Here is a 21,260-nt window from a genome sequence, read left to right as displayed (position 1 = left end):
TTTCTGCGTTCGCCAGTGCAGGACGCTTTTTTCCGAGATGCCAAATTGCCGCTGGGCAGACATGTTCCCATGCATTTCAGCATATTTGATGACTTTCTTTTTAAACGCCGCGGTGAACTGACGTCGAGTACTCGTACTCATTTTGCGGGTTGTCGGGAAATTAGGAACGCCCGGAACGATCGCTGCACAAAAAGAAAAAGATGGTGTCGGTCCAACTGCGTAGGCCGCGTGCCGCATTAACGTTGGGCCAGGTTGGGCCGCATCGGTCACCAAGGAGGCGATAACAATGCGGATGCCGAAAGGTCTGCGCTCCTACGTGTTGCCAGACGACTATTCATGTTGTGCCAAGGGCCGGTATATAAGTCGAGGGGTGACCTTTTAGTAATATTTTTTGGAAAAAACCTCCACCTATATTCCGCACTATACGGTACATTTGCACGGATTACGGGAAAACGAGAAGGTGGGGTGGGGTGAGCAGCAGCATCGCGGGAGCTTGCCGTACCCCTCCAGATTTCAGGATCTTTGTCAGGCACACCAATCCTGACAATGAAACAGCACAGGTGGGGCCTGTTTTACCATCAGCGCCAACTACGTGCAAAGCAGTGATCGAGTCACGTGATGCGCAGTCCTTTTGTCTGTCACACAGATTGGCTTAACGATAACCCATGTGCTGTTGTAAAGTTTGGATAGCCCTTCTGTATTTTGGAAAAAAAGCTGGAAATGGAAACTTTCTATGCAATAAGAGATTAAACTCAGATCATCATTGGTGTTCAGTACACTATAGCATCACCAATTCATTAGCCTTAGAAGAAAAAAAAGCACTTGATTGTATTCAACAGACATTCTGTAGATATTCTCCAGACTTTCACATACTGGAAATGAGCGGTAATCAGTGCTGGCATACTAATTTGGAGTTTCCTTTAATAATAGTAGTAGACTGCACTGTATACGTGTCTTGATTTCTGTGTACTCAAGTTACTGATAGCTTGGAACATTCTTGTTATGCAATGCTAGGAGATTCTCACACATGTTCAGCACCATATTTTCTTGCCGGGAATTTGTAATTTAAGCATTAAATTTTGTCAAACATTTGGTGATATTCGATTCAATATACGGCTTTCTTTTTCTTGATTCGATTCTGTATTCGATTCGAAACCTGTTATTCGGTATTCGCACCCCTCTAGATATGACAACTTTTTGTATATATTAAACCGAAGAAATCTAAAATTTTTCTTGATGATACAAGCATGTAATAAATGCATACTTATAAGAAATATCGTATCATTTGAAGGTATCCTCATGTTGGACATAACTTCACTGTAAGAAGGTTTGACTGTATTTGATTTTTACATTGACATTATTAGGAATTGGTAGACAATATGGGCAACGAATCATACTTTTCTTTTTTAATCCTGAAATTGGGTAAATTCAGTGGGTACTACTGCATATTTCTGTGCTTTCTTGGCGTTTCTGCTTTTTTTGCAGTCTGTAACACTATTTTTGTTTCCGTCTTTATCAGCGCGAGCCAACTCTTGAGTTTGGAGCGGTGTACACAGCCAAGATAGTTGAGATCAGGTGAGCGGTTATGGCATTGACGGACTGATTGCGAGTGACTGCTGGTATAGAAGTTTTAATCGGAATTTTCACACCTTAAACTTGTCTGAAGTCTGCCAGATTCCGTGCCTATAAAAATGAAGTGACTGGAGAAGCTGGAGAAAAACTATTCATATTTATTTGTGGTGACATTTTGTGTGCAGTTCTTTGAAGTGCATATTTAGAAAACCTTTCGCTTGCAAGTGTTTTGGCTAGGATATCCTTGTCAGACCCAACAATATTCAAGTGACAGAATACATTCTCAAATTAATTCTTATTAGCAATTAGTTACTGACAAACCTGAATAACTGCTTGCTTGATCAGGTGGAAAGGTATATTCTCACAGGAGCAGCTCTGTGTATATGGACAAAGAATCTCTATCTTGAATTTGTTAGGCTCAACGCACATGCCTTGCTGAAAATTGTCCACTGAAACTAAATGTTCAGTGAGAGAGCAACTCGTTTCATATCAACAGGTCATATTTAATTCTGTGCATCACAAGTAATTGTGGCTCAAAAATAAATTCTGTATTTCTTCTCACATTGCGATTGGTTGTCAGTCAATCAGTCGGTTAGCTAATAAATAAATAAATAAATAAGTACATGCATACGTACGTACGTACATACATACATACATACATACATACATACATACATACATACATACATACATACATAAATTGTATTGCCAGGGCTTTATATAATACTATTATAATTGTGAATTCTCCTATCTTATCACAATATATGAGCTTCTCCAGTAAATGCCACTTGTAAAATACTCAGCAAGCTACTCTGAGAGCTTATTAATATTTAGAAATGTACTTTCAGGTTGGAACTGTGCAAACAAGGCATTGTGCAAAGACACAGAGTATTGTTTCATAGTCATTATGTTGGGTTTCATTTCTTTGTGGCCATTTACTTTCTGTTAGTAGATGAATGTGCCCTTCAACTAAGGCATTTTACGAAAAAAAAAAAAAAAACCATTTAACAGTGTAATTGTAGCAAGATTGTGGCATACATTGGCAACGACGACAATACCCTCCGTGAAATTTGGTGTTCTTGGTGTTTGAAATATGTACAGGCATTTGTTCTTTAGGCTCTAGTGTTGGGCTGCTGCTTGTTGTTTTAACTGTAACATCACAAGCTTTGTAGTGCTTGTAATTTCCGCACTTTGCATTTTTCCTGTTGTGACCATGTGCTTATCTAATAACAGTGCCTAAAGGAAAGAATGAATCTAGAAAGGACATGCCACATGTGTCTCTCGTATCTTTTTTCTTCGTTTTACATGCTCTTAGTAGGTCATCATGAATGGAAGCCCAATTTATAGGCATTGAAAACTTAGGGTTTAGGTGCCTAAAATAGGCGCTTAATGCCCCATTTCAGGCACAATATGAGCCTACGTAGGCACTACAGATTGTTTGCAAATGACAACCTGCTTTGTGTATTGGATGTGCGTGCATAGCCAATTTTGACAGTAAGGTAAATGGTGGAGTCGTAAGGGCAGCAACCATATTGTGCAAGCCGCATTTTCACGGGGCTTTGCTGGGCGCATGAGATGCTGCTTTGTGTGAATCCACGTACTGAAACCAAAATGCTTAATGCGTTTGTTATAACAAGATGAACAGGTATGGTATATTTATTATCCAAACTTTTCTCATCACAATGGCGCATCAAGTGGAGAAAGCATAAAAAAAGCAATATGTAAAATGCTCTTTGGGAGAAGTTAAAGTTCATGCCTAATTGTTTGAAGTGTCGAAAAATGTTTCGGCAAGAAAAGAAATGTTCAAATGTTCAGTACTGTATATTTACAGACCTCTGTAAAATTTGTAAGAACAGTAACGCATGAAATTCTTTGAGCAATGAAGAATTGAGAAATAGGCGTCTATAGGCATGATAAACTCAGTGCTAAACCACTTCTTAACACATGCTTTGGGCTCATGTACCAAACAGGTGAGTTCTAAACCACTTCTTAACGCATAATTCGGGCTTGTATAGCAAACAGGTGAGGCACTGGTGTGGGGGAACAAATAGGCATTTTGCCTATAATCCGGTCTCTAATCATAAATACCCAACTAGCCTGAATTTCTGCTCTTTCGACTACGTACTCATATTTTTAAAAACTTTCGTACAGGCATGTATGCTCAGTACATCTTTTTGTTCCATACAAAACAGGAGGCCTCTCTGGCAGTTTTTCACTCTGAAACAGCCTAATGTATAAAAAATTATGTGCTCACTTTTTTGGTATTAATCAATGATGAGCTTCAAGCAGCTCTTGGCCATTTGCAGTCATGTGTTGAGCCCTTCTTGTAACGAAAAAATATCAGTTCCGGTCAGATGTCAGGAAGCGCCCAACAGGCATGTATGCTCGCGTTTGCGAATTGCTTGGGTTGGTAGTGTGAGCTTTATAAAACTTAGAAGATAATTCTGCAACGTCTCCACATTAGTGTAGCACTTTTTCAACGGCACTTGGAGGCATTTTTCGTGCGGGATTTTTGGCACGAAGCATTGACTAGATGGCGACATTTTCTGAAATGAGCTTTATGGACGAAACTTGTGAGAGTTTGGTGTGTCAGAAGATTATTTTAGTACTGAAGATGAAGATACTGCACCTTCAGATGGTCAGCAAACGTCTTGAGATGCGAGCGCTTTAGAAGAAAGTGACGACGAGGACTCGCCAGACCTGTAGTGGAAATCCTGGCATTTCAGCCAGGACAGTGATTCAAGCGCTATCACACAGTGCTCCCGTGCTGTTGAGTGGCTGAGAAAACAAAAAAACATGTTTTCGATATATATCGCTTACCCTGCATTTGTTTGCCCGAGCGCTTTTTTCTTTGTGGTGTTGAATATGTGCAATATGGCCCCTGACTGGAACTCTTGACTGTAGCAAATTGTTTAAATCCTCTTCACCGTAAAGGGTTAACATACTGCTCTCATTCTTACTATGGGAAGGAGAAGTTGTGAGATACATGAGCGAGCATATGCCTAGTTGCAGCACGATCTCCCAAAGTCGTGTAGATCAGCGAATGGTTGAAAGCTGCTCATCCTTGCTTGCTTGCAGGGAGTCGGGCGTGATGGTGACGCTGTACCCGACGATGACGCCGACGCTTCTCCACAACTCTCAGCTCGACCAGAGAAAGGTCAGTGCCCCCATCCTCATATGCAAACGCTGTTGTGCACGTGTAGCAGAACCTCATTGATGCACTTTGTAGCGTACTGCAGAAAAAAAAAAGATGTGTCATCCGAAAAACATAGCTGCCCATAATTCTTGTGCCAGCACTGCGGTTGATGCAAAAGCTACTCCTGCACGAAGCATTATTTCAAATAGAATAGGAACCAGCAAACTATTGATAACTCGCTAAGTTAATAACATTGAAATAGAATAATTAAATTCTGTAAACTAACTGTTTTCAGCGACAACATGCAGCTGCCAGTGTAGGTGCGTCACCGATAGATAAGGCCACCTCGATGGTGTGCGGTTGCTGTTCTTTTGTTATAAAAACCAGGAGGGCAGGTGTAACAAACGGGAGGCTCATACGCATGACCTTATGGGAACGATATGGGACTGACATTTCAGAGTGTAGGAGCCGAGAAAACATAACAAACACCCGCTGCGGTGGTTCTGTGGCGTTACATTGCTGAGCATCAGATTGCAGCTGGGATCCCATCCACAGCAGTCGCAGTTTGATGAGGCTGAAATGTGGAAACGCTCATGTACTACTTGCCCTATTCATCCAAACCTGAAACACACCTTTGTTCCGAGAAAATGGATCCGAAAATTGCCTGCACATTACAGTTGAATGCGAAATGGAAACTGCAATCCTGGCATTGGCCGAAGCCTGCCGACCCTGGCTTAGCATCCGCCTACCATCAGAAATGCAGTGTCATTGCTATCATAACCTGGTGACGGAGCATGTTTTCGTGGAAGGTTCTGTGGGTCACTTTAGTGCTCGACTGTGACCTGGAGCAGTACTCCCCGCCAGTCACTTTTGGAGATGTTATCACTTTTGTGAGATTTCACGGGACTCGGCGCCGGATGCATCAGCGTACATGGCCACCAGCGTTTCTGGTGCAGAGTCATGCAAAGTCTCGTGAAAGGAATTGTAGTACCTAAATGTGATTGCTAGAGAATACCACCCCTGTGGGCTTGGTATCTGTGGCCAATGAAGCACAAGTGGTAATGACGACACGCACTGCTTTCATTATTAAATCGCATTTATAAATTTGTTTCTTCTGTGAAGGTAAATTTGGCACATCTCTCTTTTTTCTGACCATGAACGTAAGGTCCGTGTTGTATTTTTCTTAAGTAAGGGACATGGTATACTTGGGTGCACTTTTATTTTCTTGCTTAAACTTGTTAAAATATGATAGTTCTACATTTTGCGCACTCAAATTTGGGGGACGCAAATGGCCATGCTTACAAATGAGTGCAAGGAAAGCACAAATGCACACATGCACAAATGTGCTTTCCTTTCATTTGTGCTTTCCTGCACAAATGAGTGCAGGAAAGCACAGGTACATCAGTGGCATGGCAGGAAATAAATGTGGAAATTTACTGATATGCCATTGATACTGAACGCGTTAAAGAACCCCAGGTGGTCGAAATTAATTCAAAGTCCCCCTCAATGGCGTGCCTTATCGTTGTATCGTGATGTCAGTACATAAAACTGCAAAATTAAAATTTTTTTTCTATGTGTCTTCTTGTGTAATGGCCCTAATTTGCATTCGTGTAGTAATTCCATGCTGTAATGATGAACCAACTAGCCATTTAAGATGTGTTACCCACTGAGCAGTTCCCAAATGTTAAATTACCTAAATTTGTGAAAAGTTTTGTTGTTTTTGCAATGGAGCTGTTATTATGACATATGGAGCTGAGAATGTTCACTCCAAGTGACAACAAAAATCCGTTGACTGTTGAATTGGTAAATGTGGGTTAAGTGATTTGTAGGAAATTATCAAAGTTAGGTTAATGTACTTTTGAGCTTGATGTGGTGTTTGGCATTTCACTGTTTCAGAACTATATCAGGCATCTAAAGATTAAGCTTTGCAGGAATAGGTAGGATGGTAGGCACACGCTGGGATAGATGTTAAATTTGCATGTGCCATTGGGGCACTGCAGAAAATTATGAAGTTGGTGCTAATTAAGCTTCTTGATGCTTGCTGGGGGACTAAGGAATTTTGTATTTGCAAACTGCTGTGCATATCAAAACGAAACTTGTAGAAGTAAAGTGCTTGTTGGGAGAAGCATACTGGAGGAAGTGCTGGGGTATTTTGGGGGTGCCATAAATGTTTACAAATTGCCATCGGCGCCTTGAAATGCTTCTTCCAAGAGCAAAATATATGTTAGGATTACTGCTGTAACCTGTAAGCTGACAGCTCAAGATTTCTGCTTGAAGATGTGACAGAAGTGAGAGGGACAGATGCAGCATGCAACAAACAGATCTATTCGTCCCTGTCGCTTCTGTGGCATAATAAGCACTGCTGTTGCATCATTAAGTATCACCAACTTACCAAAAGCTTGTGTTTATATGTTGTATCCTTAGTTTATTACTTGCACTCGTGTAACAGCATAACATTCTAAACATCTAAGCAAAGCACAGGAAAGTCTCCTGACTCTCCACTGTTTGAAGCTGGCAGCACACCAATAAACAGTTGAGAGTCAAACCATCTGGTTTCTTTTTCTTACTCATCCTTTCCTTGCTCCACTGCTAAACCATCATGAACAGTATCTCACTTATCCTTCTTATCTCACTCTATCACTTATATATCTGTATTTCTTATCCTTCCATAATGCGCCCCAGGTTAGCCATCCCAGTGTCCTAGGTCTGGAAGAGGGCCAAGAGATCACTGTCAAGTACTTTGGTCGTGATCCTGTGAGCGGCAAGATGCGGCTGTCACGCAAGGTTCTGCAAACTCCTCCATCGAGCGTCATAAGAAATCTGTCCTGAGGTTGCGTGGTTGCCAGAAGCTAGTGTACATCGCCTGCACTTCCTTCGTGGCCAGCTGTGCTCATCTCTCTGTGCAGCAGCAGCAGCGTACGCTGCCCGCACCTGTGTAAATTGTCTCCACAGCATCCTAAGTGAGAGCCTCTGATATATAGATGTATATAAGTCACTGTCATAACAAAAGAAAAAAAAACTGTATAGGAAATAAAAATTGATGCGCATAATTTTCTGTAGGGCTTGTATTTATTGTCAAAGAAATGGGACATTCTAAACTGTCAGGTAACTGCAAGGTGACCAAAAATGTTGGAAAATGACAGCTTATTTTCTGGTTTACTTATTATAGGTGTGTGTGAATATTCAAAACTTTCAAATAATGAATCAAACAGTGCCCTTCAAATAGTAATTATTTGCAAGTTCGAGTACTTTTCAAATAGTTTTTCAATATCACAGAGTGTCAACTGAGAAAATATAAAATTTGAGCAAAGTAAAATATATCTTATTCCTGCAGGCATAGCACTATAAGCATAAAACATGAGACCTTATGTAGTGGAGCAGGCTGCATCACCTAAGGAGCCAGACTTTGCTGGCCCTACAGCAATCATTCACTCTCTTTGAGGAGTCTTGTGTGTGTAAACAAACTGTTTATTTATTCCCCATGCTTCATTTGTGCTTGAATGCTTCATGACGTGCAATGTAATGACAGAAACTTGCCGATTTTATGAACATTAGGATGTGAACATTGTTTCATGTGAAAACGGCTGTTCATTATTAGAAAACTGTGTGAAAAATTTTCTATATTCAATTCGATTCTGGCTGTACAGTCGCCAACTGATAAATCAGACACCAATAATCCAGACATGCTCGGTATTTTGGACAGCTAAGCTGCACTTCCAATGGCCCCATGAACTTAATGTGTAAAAACGACCGATATTTCGGACAGCCACCAGCTGTACAATTCGATTATCTGGACTCAGTCTGTGGCTGTAGCATACACTCACACTGCAGCCATTATCTCCTCTGGCAACCTCGATCAGACGTCAAGACGCCTCAGAGATTACGCGCTAGATGGTAATGTCTCAGGCCTTGCCCTTAGTTGCCGCTCTGCACCTCTGAAATTTAATTGCAAGTGTCAATCTTGGAGGCTTTGCCTGAATTGTGAGGTCGCATCAACATCGCTATCATCGCATCCTTTTCCAGCACCCCCGTGTATGTCCTGCTATCGCCATTCTATATGTTTAGTTTGCCTTGCGAACACCGTTCTGCCATGCTGTGCTTGTTTAGTTTGCATTCCAGACAGCGCTCTGCTGACTCCAAGAAATCTTTCTCGTGGAATTGTAGATAGGGCATGTCAAATGGCACCAACGGTGCCCTCGCAGTCCGACTCCAAATCAGTCTTGAATCGCAGTTCGAATGAGCCCGACTCTGCAGCTGAAGAGGCTGAACTTCCGCCTACCACAACGAGCTCAAGTGCAGACATCATTGATAACCTGCTAGGCTGCAGTGTGCCGATTCCTGCCTCCGTTAGATTTGAAGACTTTGCAGGCGTTGACAGCGTAGTTTCGTCGTGTGCTGAACTGAACAATGACGAAATATTTGAACAGGTTCTCCCACCGTCAAACAGCGTAGTTTCGTCGTGTGCTGAACTGAACAATGACGAAATATTTGAACAGGTTCTCCCACCGTCAAACAGCGACTCTGACTCGGATGATGATTTGCCTTGTGCTCCGGAGCCTTCCACATGCGGATCTGACTTGAGCCTTTGCAGTCCTTCATCGGCGTGCAGCGGAACTCAAAACTGGCAGAAATACAGGTGGACTTGGTTGCACGTAAGCGGAAGTGCATGCAGCAAAGCATCTACCACTTGCTCCTTGCACAGGGGCTTAAAACGTAAATAAAGTGATCTAAAGAAATGCTTAAATGTTTAATAACTATGTATAGTAAAGGTTCATTTGAGCTGAGTGACGTGACCATACAATAATTGGGGAATCCTGGGTCCTATGGGCACGAAAGCCACATACCCACAACAAAGTCCGAAGCTTCGCCCCGTTCACCCGCTAGCAATTCCTGTGCCACTGGCACGTCCATCCATGGTGCAGAGGTGTCTGCTCGCTGGTGCAGTGATTGGACGCCAACCAGCCCTCGTCATTCTTCACAATGGCTCCTGCTCTCGTGAGGGCTGCAAACATGCCCCGGTCAAAAGAGGTGAGTGTCGCTTCTATGTCATGCACCAAACCAGACAAGGATAGACAATACTACTCTAACGGAAGAACAGAAGCAAGAATGTTCAGCTTGCAAGTGTTCAAAAGAAGCCATGATTCAACGCTTCGCATCACAATCCTTAAAGGGCCCCTCACCAGGTCTGTCCATATCGAGCTGACAAGCGCCATGCATACAGTGGGTGCTAACGATCGTGTCTGCTATGCGGAATCGCTACGCGCCGCGGAAAGAGCTGAAATTTCAAGCCAAACGCCATTTGCCCTTCTTGCCGGCGCCGTGCTCCCGTACATGTGGAAGTGCGCCTACGTGTATGTATGTGCTGAGTTGCGTCGCTCATAGCGACACGTGAATGAGAATTATTCCAGGCAACATATGTCTGCATGTTTTTGTTTTACTTCGCACCGCAGCAAGAGAGATTTACTTCCGTTTCGTCTGTTTGCTCTCACGCAGTTCAGTCGCACGTGCAGACAACGAAACTATGTCATTTTCTACCGTGTTGCAGCGCTGATCATGCTCTGTGATGCGCTGCAGTGTTCGTGTAGCACTGACTTATACCGCTAGTCAGATGTTCTCCCGCACAGCGCGCAAAATCGTGCGCTGCGCGAAACGAGACAAGCACAACAGCTTGCGCGCAACACCATCAGCGGAAATGCGCCGCAAGCGGGAAAAAAAAATGAAAGCTGGGCCCGTGACGTATAGACCCTTTTCACGCTTACAAACAGGCTTCCCATAAGACTTCCGGTTAAGCCCTCTGGAACAGCCCTCTAGAACTCCCTCCCCGGACAAAGAGACGCTCCTATCATGCACAGTGAAATTACTAAATTCTTTTACTTAGAAGGGTTTTCCCGCCGCCTCATTCCAAGCTAAGCAGGCCGCAGGCAATCATGCTCAGCCTCTTGCAAACTCCTACCCAAATCCGGCGTCCCTAGCTTAACAGCAAGTATCCTGAGATTTACCCGAATTATTCTTGCGTGGCCTGTGGTGAGGCTGCTACTTTGTCTTACATGCTGTGGGAGTGCGGGTCGTTGGGCCCGATGTTCACCACAGAAGAGTAGGACGCACTTCTGCGAAGACACGTCCTTGAAGACCACATCCTGGCAGTCCAGCGCGCCCGCAATCGGGCTGGCAGGCTAGACATGTCGGTCCTGTCGTGGCATTAGCCATGTGCGCGTTTTATCGCGCTTTGCTGGACCCAGTAAATGTTCACTCACTCACTCACTCACTCACTCACTCACTCACTCACTCACTCACTCACTCACTCACTCACTCACTCACTCACTCACTCACTCAGACACGTGACTTCAGCTAAACTTATCGCAATGCATCTCGAATTCTTAGGACCTCTATTTACGTTTCCTTTCTTTCTTTTCAAGTGGGCGTTCAATCGCAGCCGAACGTGTTACTCGAGTTACTGAAAAACTATACGCATTGCTTCCCTGTAAATTTTGTGCCTGTTCTTGCAAGCTTGGAGGTATCGCGGTTCTCATTGCCGGTGCTGGTCACCCACAATCTCGGCAATAGGTCCGCAGATTTATTTAGTCAATAAACCGGCAGGTATTAATTGAACGTTTAATTATTTTTCAGCGTGCTTCTCGTTTACTGCACGTAAAATGAAGCATTCAAAAAAGTAAAAACACGAGAAATAACGACGCTATTCGCGAAATAAACTCTCGCTGAACTCGCACGTGAGATCGGGACGCAAACGGGAAAGTGCAGCTAGCGTGTAGCACTTCAGCGTCGCGCGCGTCCTTCAGACGTCCTCCTCGGCGAAGACCCGCTGGTACTTGGCGGTCATCTGCTCGGCCACCTTGTCGATGAACTCGAACGTGTTCAGGTAGTCCTGCCGCTGGACGTTGCCGAAGCCCTTGACGCACAGGGCCAGGTCCTTGGTCATGTAGCCGGACTCGACCAATTCCAGGGTGGCCGACTCCAGGGTCCTGGCGAAGGCCTCGAGCTTGGGGCTGCCGTCGAGCTTGCCGCGGTGGCGGATGCCCTTGGCCCACGTGTAGATGGTGGCCATCGAGTTGGTCGACGTCTCGAGGCCGGCCTTGTGGCGCCGGAAGTGCTTGGTGACGGTGCCGTGCGCGACGTCGGCGACGAGCGTCTTGCCGTCGGGGCAGATGAGCACGCTCGTCATGAGGCCGAGCGAGCCGAAGCCCTGGGCCACGAAGTCCGACTGGATGTCGCCGTCGTAGTTCTTGCACGCCCAGACGAAGCCGCCTTCCATTCGCAGGGACCTGCGCGGCACGGAAGATCAAATATCGTCTATATATATAGTCCGGCTAGATATACTTCTGTAATGACGGTCATTAAGAGTTACGGAATGGATTCCAAGGGAAGGAAAGCGTAGCAGAGGGCGGCAGAAAGTAAGGTGGGCGGATGAGATTAAGAAGTTTGCAGGGACAACATGGCCGCAATTAGTACATGACCGGGGTTGCTGGAGAAGTATGGGAGAGGCCTTTGCCCTGCAGTGGGCGTAACCAGGCTGATGATGATGATGATGAATGACGAATTCGTCATATTTAGCGGGAACGGAGCTTTTGTTAAGAGGGGAAATGATGAAAACGGAAAAGAGGAGTGGTGCCAACTGTTGCGGACTATGGTGTCTCTCGTGTGACATCAGCACTGGCTGGCTCGCGGAACGCGCGGCATGGAGAGGGAGGTCAGGCGGTGATTACTTCAACTCGACCGTTTCATATAGCGCAAGCAGTTGAAATTTGAGGGACAGCATCGAAAGCGCATAGATACAATAGTGGTAATTGTCAGACACAAAACGATGATAGACTTCTACACAAACAACTTATCGATATAAATCGGGTTAGTATTTTTCCTTTAGTGTCCCATTAAGGAAAATTGCTTTTCCACGCACATAGAGATGCTGTTTTCCTCATCTAACTGCGGTATTAGGAGGAAGCTTTACCTCGGATGCTTTTGTATAGATACACGGAAACGGACGAATCGCTTTTCTCGGCAACCATTGCACCAAGTTTGATGTGGTTTGTTGTATTTAAAAGAAAAAAAAAATGAGAATCTGGTACTGTAAGAATCCGGATATTTGTTCTAGCGGTAAGTTTTAAAAAAATTTTCGAGAATTTTAAATTTTGAAAGAACGAAACAATCAAGTTTACAACTCTGACTGAGCAATAAAATGAGATGTCAGATCTTTGTTAACTATACCTAATAGTGCCCTAAAGCGGACAAAATTGATGCATTACCTGCCCCCTCTGAACTATGCCACTAGCTGGTCAATGGGACTTTTACAAAATCTTTGTAAGCGAATTTACAACATGTTGAATTAAATTGTATGTTCATGCAGCACATTTCTCCGCTGTAGATTATCTAACAGATGCATTATCTGACAGATGCGATACCTGTTTCTGGCGCAGAGTTACAGGCTTGTCGACATCGTGCTTGTATTTCTTTTTAACTTCGAATTTCCGGAGTGTTTTGCAAAAAAAGAAAAAAATCCTGGGCCTTGCATTGAAATTTTGTGTTCTGAGGTCTCCAGAAATTTAGCACCCAGAACATTGCTCAAATCGGTATAGCGGTTGTCTCATAAAATCATGTCTACGTTTTACGTGTTTATAGTATACGTGGCATTCGGAGCTGGGCCTCGAGCTAAATGTTCCCCTTAAAAAAAGTATTTAACGTCCCTAACATACCAGTTTGTAATAAGAACCGACTTGAAACGCGATCACGTGCCTGCATATAGAATGATGTCTTCTATGTCGACGACAATATGGTGCTATCGTCTGCAATATGGAAGCTATTCGCGTGCACCTTGCCACCATGTCGTCCGTGAGGCGGTGTTGGAAGAAGATGCCCGTGTCCCTGAAACTGGGCTTGTACTTCTTCTGATAGAGTCGCTCGAAGATCTCTTTGAAGCGGCCGTCGTACTTCTTGAGTATCGTCTCCTTGGTGCTCAGGTAGAGCGGCAAGTTGCGGCTGAGCGCGTACTGGAAGCAGCTGTAGGCGAACTCCGTGATGGACTTGTCCGTGTTGCACATGGCAGCGACCACGCCGTGGGTGTCATGAAAGTCGAACACGTGTACGTGGTACGGCGAGCCGACGGTGGGCGTGAAGCACACCTCCAGGGAACCCGGGCCCGGAACCACGAAGTCCCTGAAACGATTTTTGAGGGGTAATTGAGAGAGGTCGTTTTTCGTCATGCAGTCCGTCCACAGCGGTGACCTGCTTTGTCGAAGCCCTCCCTGCCCCCCCCCCCCCCCCCCCTCTCACCTCGCCCCCGAAAAACAATCTTGGCTACGTGCCTGACTACGGCGTTTTGCATAACCCACTATGCAGTTTCGGGACGTTAAACCCCAGAATCTTTTATGCAGGCCAGTCGCTACAAAATGCCTGTGGAAAGACGCAGAGGACATTGTGCGGAATAGTTTTGTGCCAACGGAAGTGTTATACACTGGCTTTTGCAGCTGCTTTCAGGCAAGGGGGCGATGGTCATTCGCAAGAAAATGTTGCGCCTCTGAACTTCGATGCTCAAAAACAGGTTCCCGCAATTATCGATTTGCACAAACTCGGCCAAGAGGTGAGGGTGAATCACGAGGCTCACGCAACCGAGTAAAGTGATTCTTGCCACGGCCGCCGAATATAAGATAAAATAAAAATAACGTACGGCCTGCCGCGTGCATCGAGAACGCTGTCATCAGCCGCAGCGCCACCAGTCGGGGTCTGTTCTATGGGATCGGCATAGAAAATGCGTCAGGACTACACGCGTGGAACGCCGTCGCCCGCGGAAGCCGACGCGTCCCATCCCCGACAGCGAGCGCCGGTCGGCCCATACAGTTTCTTGCAGTAATTACTGTATGAAACTCAATGGTTCGGCCCAACAAAGCGGCCGAGAATGCAACTACGGCTGTCACATTCGCGCCTATTGAAGCCCGCCTGACGCGACAGGCCCCACGTTTCTTTTTTCTTTTTATACAGCCGCCGTGGTTACGCTGAAGGAGGTTTAAGAAATTTTTGCTGGAGTGAAGCTTTTGCATGGCTTGCCTAAGTTGTTTGTAGGCTTTGCGAGGTTATGCTAGGTTTTGCTAAGTTGTCGGTAGGCTCGGCTATGTTGTTTCTTTGTTTTGCGAGTTATTTATATGTTTTGCTAAGTTGTCTCGGCGAGCTTGACGCTGGAAGTTTTCGAGCAGTCGCCGGCCGGGTTCGCTTTCTCGGCGACGTCGACCGTTCAGGCGCCGACTATCGCGTTCCCTGGAATGAAACTCGAGATCATCGACTCGGCGTCGCCCCCTCTCAGCCGCAGCTTCGGCGCGGTGTTCCGGTTCAGCTCGGCGTTGGCGCATCGATTCTCGCTTGGCAGTAGGGTGCTCTTCCTGGTAAGCCACTGCTTCGGGTGTCGGGATTTTCTTCGGTCTTCCCATGACAGCAGCACGTACGCATGGAGTAGAGGCCGTGGCGTAGCTAGGTCGTCTAGCACCCGGGGCCCATAGGTCTTCTGTCACCCCCCCCCCCCCCCCCCCCCCGGGTGTAGCCGGCGGAAAGACGGGTGTGTTCAGACGTATATGACACCCCCCACCCCCCCTTCTGGCCCTTTGCACCCGGGGCCCACGGCCCCCCCCCCCCCCCCCTGTTGCTACGCCACTGGGTAGAGGAGGCGAGAGGCGTGTCGCCGCGCCGGCTGTTCCAAGCTTTTACTCGCCTTTGGCGTCGCGACTCCGCCCTACGCGCGTGGGGTGCGAGGAGGTTACATGGCTCGGTGTTCTCGCAGATGGTTGCTAGGCAACGCGAGGCGCGCACAGCTGGGCTGAGTTTTCTGGTAACGCTCCACGGCGGAACTAAAAGCGTCTAGTCGGCTACCCTGCGCAACGAATGGGAAAACGGGAATGGAAAAATGAGATAGAGACCCAGTGTGGTTTTTGGGTGGAGCTCGTACTGAGTGCATAGGTTATCGCCGACTACAGTCGGTGATTATATATATATATATATATATATATATAGTGCAAGTACAGCACGCTATTCCCCCGAAACTTGACCAGTCGTCGCACTATGGCGCCGCGTCTGGCGCGGGTGTATATACTTGCTTTCCAATGTTCTCGTCTCCGAAGGCGTGCCGCGCAATGATGATCGGCTTGCGCCACTGCTTGATCAGCGGCGGCACGTTGGCGCAGATGATGGGCTCGCGGAACAGGGCGCCCCCTAGGGAGTTGCGGATGACCGAGTTGGGCGACTTCCACATGCGCTTCAGGTGGTACATCTCGAACACGTCGCGCTCGGCCGTGATGGTGGCGCACTTGACGCCGCAGTTGTAGCGGCCCAGCGCGTCCAGCGCCTGTAGCGTCACCATGTTGTCCGTCTCGTTGCGGTTGGCGATGGACAGGTCGTAGACCTGCGCACGCACAGTGTGTCGCAGGTACGTCGCGAGCTCACTCGGCGCGATTTCACCCGACAGCTTTTCTGCGGTAGTTTTCTCAGCGATGGGCGTTATATATGGCCTACACGCAATAGCCTGCCAGTATCTAAGGGGGCAGCGTGGCAATGGAATAGGACGCGAAAAACAAAGAAAGCTCAGAGGATAGTTGACAGTCCTGCCAAATGCTTCGTAATTTGCATACGTCAAATAGCCAGCGAATCAACGAAGGCTTTATTATCTTTTTCTTTCTTTTTTTACGTCTGCGCAAACAATGCAAAACGTTAGCTACTGTTCCGTTACAACTGTAGTATACAGTACATCGAAATATAGTTAATGGGGTTGCATTGGGCTGTCAGTGCTGGACGTATCACGAAACCCTGACATAAAACTGAAATTGCGCCTTCGAGCTGACTCTTACTCACCTATACTCTTTCAAAATAGTTTTCCCAGTTTTTTTTCTCGAAGCATCACTCATTCCGTTGATGACACCGCTTCTTGAGAAGTACTAGAAGCTTTTGGAAATAGCTGGGAGCGACGTCGATCACATATATCCATACAAAGGACCGAAAGAACACTTCGTAAGAACCAGTTGTATAGCTATTCGCTTAAGAAAAGCTTAGGAAACAACGCAAGACGAATATTAAACCGGGAAAGAAGCCGCGTTCCATATGGAAGGTGTACGGTAACGCTACGTTTCTGCAGACCGGTCGGTGCAGTATACCTTGAGATCGACGTCCAGGAAGGGCACGATGAGCTTGTCGCGTACCAGATCCCAGATGACGCGTGCCATGTCGTCGCCCAGAATCTCGACGATGGGACCGCATTTGATGCGATCCATGGTCTCGCCACAGCGTGCGCGCCGAGTCCTCGGTGGTCGGTACAGGAGGGCAGGGACAGCTTCGAGAAGCAGCTGATGGGCTCGAGGTATAGGCTAGCTCGGCTGCGCGTGCGGGGAACGAGGCGGGCGTGCTGCGTTGCGTTACTCCTCCTCTTCATCCTTTCTTTCTTCATCCTTTCTTTTCGCAACTCGGAATATCCTTGACAGTCAACGAGAAAATTATATATTGTTCCAGGTTCCCCTCAATAGGGACAGTTCGGTGAGGCAGCTAAATCAGCTCTGTATATAGGTAAAAATTTAGAAATGGAATTCGGCAGCGTAGTCTACTGATCGCGATTTGAAGTGTTCGCATTTGACAGAGTTTACTATTCCAGTAATGCGACAAGGTACTGAAATTCTGATGAGTTTTTTAAAGGGCCCCTCACCAGGTCTGGCAATATTGGTGACAAGCGCAATATTGGTGACAAGCGCAGACCATGTAATGTGCGCTAACGATCGTGTTTGCAAAGTATTACATCGCTACGCGCTGCGGAAAGGTCTTAAATTTCAATCCGAACGCCGTTTTCCCTTTCCTTCGCGGCGACCGCGCTCCAAGCTGGACGGTGACGTACATGTGTCCCTGCGCCTACGCACTCGTGTTTGCAGTGTGACGTCAATCATCGAGACACGTGACTTCGAAGATTATTCAAGACAACATCTGTTATTTGTGTGATCTGTTGCTTGAATCGACGAATTGAAGTTTAGATAAATAATGAAACACACAAACTGAATGTGTGCCTATTTTTTTGTTTTACTTCGCACCGAAGAAAGAGAGATGGGGGGGGGGTACTTCCGCATCGTCTGCTTGTTCCCACGGTCGTGCAGTCAGGTGCGCAGGTACCGACACTATACCATTTTCTACCGTGTTCCAGCGCGTGATCATGCTCTGCGATCCGCTTCTGTCTGCCTCAGTATTCCTGTAGCACTGAATTATACCGCTAGTCATGTGCCCTAGAGTAGAGCGCGCAAAATCGTGTGCTGCGCGAAACGAGACAATCACAACAGCGCGCACGCGACGCCGTCAGCGAAAGTGCGCAGCGCTGCAAAAAAAAAGAAAAAAAAGCGAGGAGAGAAAAAAAGTGGAGGCGGGGCCCGTGACGTATGCGTCACACGATTCTCGAGGGAAGGAATTTGGCTTTCGGAGGCTAAAGGGGGCGAGTGGAGAGTGTGTCTCGCTTGGCAGTGGAGCTCGCCTGTTGAAATCATGGGTTCGCGGCACTGAAATATTTCTATCTCGGCTATTAATGAGCCGATTTGAAAAGTTCTTGCGGCACAACGCTCCCTAGAGGACACCTAACGACTTCCAGCGTATAACCGAAATTTGGTATGGGGCCTGGTGAGGGGCCCTCTAAAGAAGGGGCGTGAAATTCACGCAGCATCGTATGCGTCCGAAATCTAGCCCTTATGATGAAAGCTGGTGTCGGTAGGATTTCAATGACTCGGCCATTCAGGGACGCTTTCGCCAACGAATCTGCAATTTCGTTTAGAAATAGGTTCTTATGTCCTGGTACCCAAACCAATCTAATCAAAGCTAAATGTGGGGGCACTAACGATCTCAAAGCTCGCAAGATCTGGGAGTCATCAGAAGCAGTGAGGGAGAGCAAATGGGCTCCGACTCCCAAACTTCATACCGATCTTTCTAGCAGAATTTTTAGCTGTAATTCCCGCCCTCGGTAAGCTAAGTACATCAACACGCTCTACAGTGGTCGTGAGGAATTCATTGCCCATTTGCTGAAATTGTTTTAGCTCATTGTACCACAAATTCAGATTTTTCCCGGCAATTTTTTAAACCAAAACAAATGTTCAATGATTTGGATTTGTGACTAGCACCAGTTAGAGAAGCCAATAAGGATCGCAAGGAGTTTTGAAATCTATTGTAATTTATGAAAGAAAGCACATTAGAAACTGTGGAGGTTACTGGACGTATAATATCAAAAATGACCGTTCAGGTGATCGCTATTTGTGGCATAACTAACAGTCGACAAGGCGGACAGGGAGAGGCTTGAGCTTGCGAAAGTTAAGTCTAGGGCAGAAGCAGCCCGAGCTCTGACTAAAGTAGGGGGTCCTAAATTTACAGATGTGAGATTGTTGTCCTAGGACCAATCCCACAAGCGAGGGTCACTTTTGCTTGTTTTTTAAACCCCATGTAATATGATGGGAGTTAAAGTTCCCCACTAGTAAGATATTCTCTCCGCAAGTAGTAATTATAACATCCAAAGCGCTTTGTCGTGAACGCCTGAAAAAAAAAAACTATAGATTTGTGATAAAAAAATGTCCGACAGGCCGGAAGTGTAACGCTAGTATTTAAAACCCGGCGGACAGGAGCTTTAGAGCGACCTTTGCCTTATGGCAAATTCCGAATGATATCAGTAGGAGTAAACCACCCCCTTTCGAAGATCAATTTAATCGGAATGAACGATAATTTCTGAAAAGAAAGTTTATGTATGAAATGAAATTTATAGCCAATTTTCTTGTAATAAGACAATATCCGAATTTATTTGAACGTTAAGACAATTTGAATCCGTATAAGCAGTAAATATCGAACGACAGTTTCATTGCAGTACTCTTATGGAACTCGTTTGGAGGATAGTATTGCAGTAGAAACAACCTTCTCCAAAATGTTCTCCTTGAGAGCTTAACTGAGTGCAGACTTTTTGGAGTTATTCTGAGGGGACATAGAAGACTTTTCGTACATATTCTGTGGGGGCATAGAACTAGAAGCTCGGTTCAGTTGGATCCGGCTCCGTTTCTGAGCCCTTGCATCGAGTTCAACGTCTCTGGTGACATGCTAGTCTAGCGTATGCTGTTGGCCAGGATTCGACGGAGACACGGAGGTCTCGTGGCTGTACTCAAGGGGGAACGCGCCAACGGTATTTAAATCTTTAACTTCTCTAGTTGACAGTGTAGAGGTGTCAGTAGTGGTGCTATCTGCAGAAGATTAGCAATCTGGGTACTGACCACTTGAGATATGCATTCAGAGATGCTGACCACTAATCGCTCCATTGCGCTTGCAATTGCTTCTTCAAGTGCACCCTCCGTGAAATAAGGCTTACGTGGTGCAACGCCAGCGTACCCGCGAGCCCTCTCCTTAACAGTGGCAATAGCTTCTCTCCTAGAACACCTCCTTTTGTTAACTATTTCTAACACATGTGCTTGTTGCACTCGAGCTAGGCAGTTTGAATTGTCAACGGGATGTTATATATAACAAAGGCAACACTTCTCACGCTGGGCCGTACGGTCGCCGTTATAATGACCCTCACCACACGTGCAGTATCGTAAACCAGATTTACAACCGTCAGCACTAAGACCATATCGCCAGCAATTCCGACATTGTAGGGCATGTGACGCCGGACCACTTTTTTTGCGTAGCTAGCCTTTTTCGTCTCCTGGATGTCCGCCATGTGCTTTTCGTAAAGCTTTTTACTGTATAACCTTCCTCAGATACAAATTCCTGCACGCGATGACCACCAAATTTCGCTGCAATATTTGACAGGCAATAGGCGCAAGACTGGTCCCACAAAACGCTTCTTCTTCGCGACGTCAGCAGATCACTGACATCGGCCATACCCAGTGGCATGGCTACCGTTCGTGTGGAACCGCGAGGTGCCCATCGTCGCTCCTTTGGAGTCGCATTTCGTGTCTATGTATTTGCAAGCGCAGGCATGAGCTCACGTTACACAGTTGCGATCGCCGAACCTTTATTCTTCGATCATATGAGCGTTTCGAGTCTGTACGCTATATACTTCCGAGGCCAGTACAGCAGACCTTTCGTCAGTCTCGCAAACACCGAGCCGAGCTTTTAAGCCAGCAAGGAAAACGTCAAGGCGTTTCTGAGCAGATTCCAGTGGCACCAAATGAATGCGTTCATAACTTCACAATTTCAAGCGTGCAGTTCAAACGCAAAGTATATACAGTCTTCTTGTCAGCATGACCATCGAGATTTCATAATTTGAGAAGCAGGCATTAGCGACGGCATTTTGTTCAAGCAGGGAGTATATAGCTCAAGAAACAGCCCAGGAACTACCTCAGGTGCAGAGAACATTGCAGCACTTCCCAAATAAACATGAGAACTGAACGCACCTTGTGCAAAAAAAAAAAAAAAAGAAAGAAGAAAACAGTGAGCTCTGGTACGAAAAAGAAAAAAAGCGAGTCTTACGGGCAGACTTATTGCCGGGTCAGTGATTGCCAGTTTACCTTCAAAATCGTAAAAGGAGGAACAGGAAAAAAGCGCACACAAACCTAGATAATTCTTTGCT

General features: G+C 46.1%; 2 protein-coding genes across 2 annotated transcripts in view; one reads left to right on the top strand and one right to left on the bottom strand.

The window, feature by feature from the left end:
• PNPase (polyribonucleotide nucleotidyltransferase 1) overlaps positions 1 to 7,758 on the top strand; it is a 56,845-nt gene extending 49,087 nt beyond the window's left edge. The window contains exons 21-23 of the mRNA XM_050181047.2: positions 1,520 to 1,575; positions 4,651 to 4,729; positions 7,391 to 7,758. Of these exons, the coding sequence (XP_050037004.1) occupies positions 1,520 to 1,575; positions 4,651 to 4,729; positions 7,391 to 7,537 (282 nt within the window). The 3' untranslated portion in view covers positions 7,538 to 7,758. The remainder of the gene's footprint in view (positions 1 to 1,519; positions 1,576 to 4,650; positions 4,730 to 7,390) is intronic.
• Positions 7,759 to 11,195: 3,437 nt separating this feature from the next.
• On the bottom strand, positions 11,196 to 16,965 carry LOC126533854 (isocitrate dehydrogenase [NADP] cytoplasmic-like). Its single transcript, XM_050181050.2, has 4 exons — positions 16,849 to 16,965; positions 15,799 to 16,103; positions 13,532 to 13,873; positions 11,196 to 11,988 (listed from the first exon to the last, which is right to left on the bottom strand). The coding sequence occupies exons 1-4, from the start codon at positions 16,963 to 16,965 to the stop codon at positions 11,502 to 11,504; spliced, it is 1,251 nt and encodes a 416-aa protein (XP_050037007.1). The 3' UTR covers positions 11,196 to 11,501.
• Positions 16,966 to 21,260: the final 4,295 nt, after the last annotated feature.

The sequence above is a fragment of the Dermacentor andersoni genome, chromosome 7 (genome assembly GCF_023375885.2).
Source record: "Dermacentor andersoni chromosome 7, qqDerAnde1_hic_scaffold, whole genome shotgun sequence".
Classification (NCBI taxonomy): domain Eukaryota; kingdom Metazoa; phylum Arthropoda; class Arachnida; order Ixodida; family Ixodidae; genus Dermacentor; species Dermacentor andersoni.
This window is presented reverse-complemented; position numbering and strand designations above follow the sequence as displayed.